We start from the raw sequence: 6,000 nt of genomic DNA, 5'->3' as shown, positions 1-6,000 counted from the left end.
AATCCATTAATTTTACTTTTTTTTTCCCATTCTCCCCCCCATTCCACGGGCCGGGGAGGGGAATGAGAGAGCACCTGTGTGGTGTTTGGCTGCCTGCCGGGTAAAACCACAACAATATGAAACTATTTTACTGAATTTTTGTAGTAGTTATCTACATCTTCATCTATCTTAGTAGTTATTTGAAGCTTTTTCTCAAGGAAATACAAGCTTTCATGTTTGACTACCCCGTTATGAGAAAATAACTTATAGCAAATATGTTGTTACTTGTTGAAAACTCCATACAAAGCTATGTGTGGGACAGCTATTTCAATGTATTTCATTCATAGATGCATAGAATCATGTAATAGTTGAGGCTGGAATGGACCTGTGGAGATTGTCTTGTCCAAACCCTCTGCTCAAATATGTTCCTTTTAATGCAGCCAAGGATGCTATTGGTCTTTTTTGCCACAAAGGCACATTACTGGATCGTTAAGGTGACCGAAGATGCAAACCCCTTTATTCCAAGGAAAATTAATCACCAAGAACTTCTGAAAACTCCAAAGTATACAATAACAGCTTCTTCAGATAACTACATGTATATCATGTAGGACAAGCTTCACACTGTAAGTGCCAGACATCTTGAAAGCAAAAACGCAACAGAAGTTTATTTTGTTTTCAGCCCAACAACTACATTTTAAAGTATTTATAAGAAAAAGGAAACCAAGAAATTTAAAGTTATTGTACAACTCTTTTCTGTGTAAGATGAAGAGCTATTTCCATATAAATTCCAACAGCTATGTTTTATAGCTCTGGAAACATGAGGAAAGCTGAAAAACTGTCATCTGCAATGTCAGATTGAATGGTTAATCTCTATTATCACAGTGAGCAATTGAGGTGGTTTAACCCTGGGCTGACAGGTAAGCTCCTTACCCGGTCACTACTCACTTTCCACCCCAGCAGGGTCGGGGAGAGAATTGGAAGAGCGAAAGCAAGAAAAAAAAACACCTTGTGGGTTAAGGTAAAGACAGTTAATAAGTGAAGGGGAAAAAAAAGTTTAAAAAAAACCAAATTATGTAAAAGTAATCATTCCCACCAGCAGATGGATGCCCAGCCAGTCTCCGAGCAATGGCTGCTTTGGAAAAACCCATATGAGTGTGATGTCATATGGTATGGAATATCCCTTTGATCAGTTGGGGTCTGCTGTCCCAGCTGAGTCCCCTCCCAACTTTTTGTGCACCCCCAGCCTGGGGGGGCTGACCAAAAAACAGAGAACACTTTGACGCCGTGTAAGCACTGTTGAACAATAGCTAAAACACTGGTGGGTTATCACCACCGTTTTGGTCACCAGTCTAAAACTAAGCACCATACAGCTACGATGAAGAAAATTAACTCCATCCCAGCTGGACCCAATACAGCAATTCATTATTATCTTGTCTTTACAGTAACAGTCTGGTAGTCCACAAGAAATTTTGAGGATATACAGTGATTATTTGATCTGGATGTCTGGGAATGATTTCTGTAAATTACAAAGTCTGCAAACTATTCATCTACAAATAGCTTTCCTTAATTTTTTTTCTATTTTACAGTTTTCCCACTATGCAGAAAATATCTAACAATTCCCCTTCATTTTACCAATGCTGAACACAATACATGTTTCGGAACACAGTAGAAATATATTAAATCAATATATAAAAAATTCAATCTGAATAATGCGAGTTAGCTAATGTTGAGCAGAAATGGTTTCTTTAGCCTTTAATCTATCAAAAAATAACGCATGTGACATGAGTTTCTCATCCATGAGATAAGACTTCAGGCATTTCTAAAATACACACTGAGGTACAATACAGGAATACTTTGGTTAGATGAAGTACTGAAAGACTAAGTCATGGTAACAGAGCTTCACATAGACAAATTTCCTCTAATTGAGCTAACTCTAGGTAAGCCTGAATATCTGAACATCGCACCACTGTACATAGCATGGACACAAACATTGTTATATGGTTGATATTTCAGCTATACAAAATATACAAAATTTATTCTGTAGTAAAATTTAAAAATATTTCTTACCCACTCATAAGAAACAATCCAACACCCACGAGCAATTCCCAGCATAACATTCAAGGTACGACGAGGACTCCCTGTAACTACATGACTTGTTGTTTCACATACATCATCTGAGAACAAAAAGTCTCCAAGTTTATTCACCACCTGAATTACTGTATTTTGTTTCCTAAAAAGAAGAAAAGGAAAAAAAAACCATACAATGTTAAATGGATATGAAGAATTATAAAAGCATATACACATAACACAAATTAACTCAAACTCCCCTAATTTCTTTCTTCACTAATAATTTCTTATCCTTTTCTCACTGAGCCTCTACCCATCTGCTAGCCCTAAATTCATTAGCCTTCCCACAGAGTCCAAACAGACCCTTTTCTGTCATCACACAATCATATCTACTTGCACATCAAAGCTCTTTTGTCCCCTATATCTATCTTGTCTGTTTAAATAAAAGCTTTTGAGTCAGGAATTATCTAACATATTGTTTGAGTACAATGCCTAGTACAACAGAGCCTCATTCTTGGTTGTGTTTGTAGTACTATCAAAAAAGTATTACCAGGAAATGCAAACATTTAGACACAGCACTCTTGAGAGGTTTTCATTAGGAAGCACCAGATTTTCAGCATCTGAATAAAATGCTGTGTCTAAATTTAGAGGGAAGTCCTAAAGTTGTGGCTTGCTACCTATACATCTGAGCCAATGTTTCAATTAAAAATTCACTTATCCTTAAATGCAATTATAATTAAATATAAAATCCAGAATGGCCACCTGTAACTGGAATTCTAAGTTGAGTTCTCTACATAGCTACACTGAAGCACACAAATATATAATCCTGAAAACAGTGAGATCTTGATATTACTAGAGAAAAGCTGTTGCATGAGAACAATTTACTGTTCTTATTAATGATTACTATTATAAATCATTATTACAAATGATCATTAAAGATTTGTAAACGAAAGCCCAGTTCCAGTGCCCTCTCTGCTCCCCTCAGCTGACTTGGAAATGTCCATGGCATGCTACACAAGATAAAACAATTAGGCACAACCTGGAACACAGTCACAACTATCACAATGGTGATCCTCTCAGGTAAAACATTTAAGTTAATCACTGACATAATGTGAGCACACTCAGAACATCTCCAGAAGCCTCTGGGGTTACTTTCATTCTCACTACATTCCACTCCACAGAAAGTAACTCAGTTAAATCTCCCCAAATACCCCAGCTAAAGCAGACACTATTTAGAGGAACTCTAACAAAACCTGCAAAAATTCTTCACAGAGAATGCAACAATCTATTTTTTTAAGAAGTTTCAAACAAATAAATGAATAGTAACAGCAAACAGTGTAGCAAATTAACTTCACACTTAAGTCAAAAGGTGATATTGTATGTGGAGACACTTAAAAAAACCAAACAAACAAAAAAAGCCCACCCCAGACTTAACTGCCTCACTGCAGACACCGGGTAGTGTGAATTCTGGACTTGGCTATATTGCCTTGAATGATACTGGAGTATTTACTATTCCCTTTTCATTTGATGAGTTTTAACTGGACGTAGCCTACAAGAGAATGTTTTTGCAACATTGCAACTCATAGGGGCTGGCTCTGCTGAGACTGTGTGCTCAGGGTATGCATTTCTGTGCTCTACCTGAAGCTTTTCTTCTTTCTTGTGTCTACACAAAATTCCTTACAATGAGAGGCAAAAGTCCTACTGTCCAAGAATTGAATCTAAGATATCTTATAAATTACAATGAAAACTCACTAGTTTATACTTCAGTCAGCTGCAAAAACTGCCAGATGCAAATTTACAGCAAAATTTCACTGAATTTGTGATTCAGAAAAACAGGTAGCTGCTGGCAGTGAATCAGCAAGCAGCATTTAGTATAAGCTCAAAACCTGATGCCATAAAACCACTGAACTCATGATCTTTGAATTTAAATTCTAATGAACCACTTTTGAAGCTGTAGGTATTGGGTAGTAGAATTGGCTTTTGGCCATTGGGTTGTACACTTTGGAGGACTGTTTTCTGTTATTTACTTCTTTCAGAAGCAGTTCCTTTCCCTTCCCTTCGTTTACAGGTTGATGAATGCCTACAACTGTAGACAGCCAAAAGCACAATCTTGATGACGAAGTTCTGAAGAAAAGCAATTGTTATCACCAGACATTTTTATTTAATGAAATAGTAATTGGCTAGTGGGAAAAATCGACATACAAGCAACATAAAAGAAATAATGTATTTATGACCTCTTTCAACAAAAGAACTTCTTCCCCAGCTCTGCCAGGATTTGTTCTCTTCTTTTAGGCAGATCACAGCCTCAGTTTTCCACTACTCCTATCTGCACTGTAGCTATTATCTCTACCTCCCCCACAGTGATCCTGTATTGCATGACTTGCAAAGTGCATTTTAGAGTCTTGGTGTTACTAGCATCCAGTCACATTTGGTGTTACTAGCACCCAGTCATGTTAAATACAAGAAAAGTATTAATTCCATTTTATGTTTCTGACATATATTAGTATACTTGCTAATAGTTATTGACAACCATTTTCAAAGAACTTTTAAAAGGATAGTCACTAAGTGCTGTTTTTGAGTACTTGTATCTATGTAACTGTCAAGACTTAATTACTTCAAACCTGAAACAGATTTGTGGGTAGTAGAAATATCTTGAGTTTTGAAAAAGAATTCAAAAAACTGTAAGCAAGTGTAGTATAAAATATGGAATTGTGTTTTTGTTGGATGTTCTTTATGCTGTAAGACTTTTAAGAGAACGATAAGAGCATGCCAGAAAATTATTAACTCTCCCCCAAAATATGCAGTGGCAGCTGCTTCTAATGTTTTGAAGCTAAGTGGCTAAAAAGCCTACAACTGATATTTCTTCAGCAACTATTTATATGAAAGAAAACATTTTGAACTGATGTTTCAGATTATGACTTTTAAAATAGAAATAACTAAAATGTAGGGGGAAAAAGCTAAGTCTTGGGTGGAAAGTCTGAACCATTTACTACATAAAATTCCTTTTTATGCTTCCTTCAGAAAAATTAAAAAAATTTTCAAAAGATTTTAGTTTCATTGCTCTGAAGCCCTGCTGAGCTCACCTATGGAACAACTATTTCAGTCTGCACCATAGCAACACAAACATACACTGTAGATAGCAACGACGTATACATATATGTACATGTCTCTAGCTAGAATACAGAAAGAAATAAAGTATTTTAACATACGGCCCAAAGATAAATTTCATTTTGTATAGGCATAAAAAGATTATCAACATTCAAGTTTAAGCAGTGGGCTGACTAAAGATTCAAAATGTTTAATACTTACTCAGAAGACATACTCGTCATAACCAGTGTCCTTGTTGGCTAGAGATGTGGAAAAGACAAGAAAACATAAAAAATCTGAAAAGTTTTCCCCTTTGAAAAAAACCCTTAAATTAGAAACTGTTCCATTAAAAGGACTAAACTACTTCATAATTACAGTATCACCTGGGAAAAAGACTGTACTAATTAATACATATACTAGAAATATTAAACTTTGAGGACAAGGAAGAAAGGAAACCCCTTCATCATGTGTGGTATCAAAGCATCCAATATAGCAGAAGACAGGAATGCAAGTTTTCATTAGTAAAAACAAAAAGCAAAGGATTTTCAGTCTGGGATGCCACAGGAAAAAGGATAGTATTTGTCTCCTGCCTTTTCCTTCTGATCAGATGGAAAGAAAAAGGCAGCTAACCTTCAACAAAGAAAACCTGTAATTTAAAATTATTCCATTTTCTTCCAAAAGAAAGGCAGAAACTGGCTGAGATGCTGCAGAAACAAGAGTATATTTATTGTAAGGTATAGTTTTAATAATTTCATTTTTATTTTGATAGTGTAGCTTTTCTCTTTTTTTTTTTGGCACAGCTTCATTTTAAGTCCAGGTTTTTAAGTAAACATTCTTTCACTCTTAAACCTTGTCTAGTGAATAAAA

At 35.7% G+C, this 6,000-nt stretch overlaps 1 protein-coding gene across 1 annotated transcript in view; it reads right to left on the bottom strand.

The window, feature by feature from the left end:
* Positions 1-2,046: 2,046 nt before the first annotated feature.
* MCPH1 (microcephalin 1) overlaps positions 2,047-6,000 on the bottom strand; it is a gene marked incomplete at both ends in the record, with an annotated part of 38,662 nt that continues 34,708 nt past the window's right edge. The window contains 2 exons of the mRNA XM_009573925.1: positions 2,047-2,209; positions 5,356-5,393. Coding sequence (XP_009572220.1) covers positions 2,047-2,209; positions 5,356-5,393 — 201 coding nt within the window. The remainder of the gene's footprint in view (positions 2,210-5,355; positions 5,394-6,000) is intronic.

The sequence above is a fragment of the Fulmarus glacialis genome, unplaced genomic scaffold (genome assembly GCF_000690835.1).
Source record: "Fulmarus glacialis isolate BGI_N327 unplaced genomic scaffold, ASM69083v1 scaffold10450, whole genome shotgun sequence".
Taxonomy (NCBI): Eukaryota; Metazoa; Chordata; class Aves; order Procellariiformes; family Procellariidae; genus Fulmarus; species Fulmarus glacialis.
This window is presented reverse-complemented; position numbering and strand designations above follow the sequence as displayed.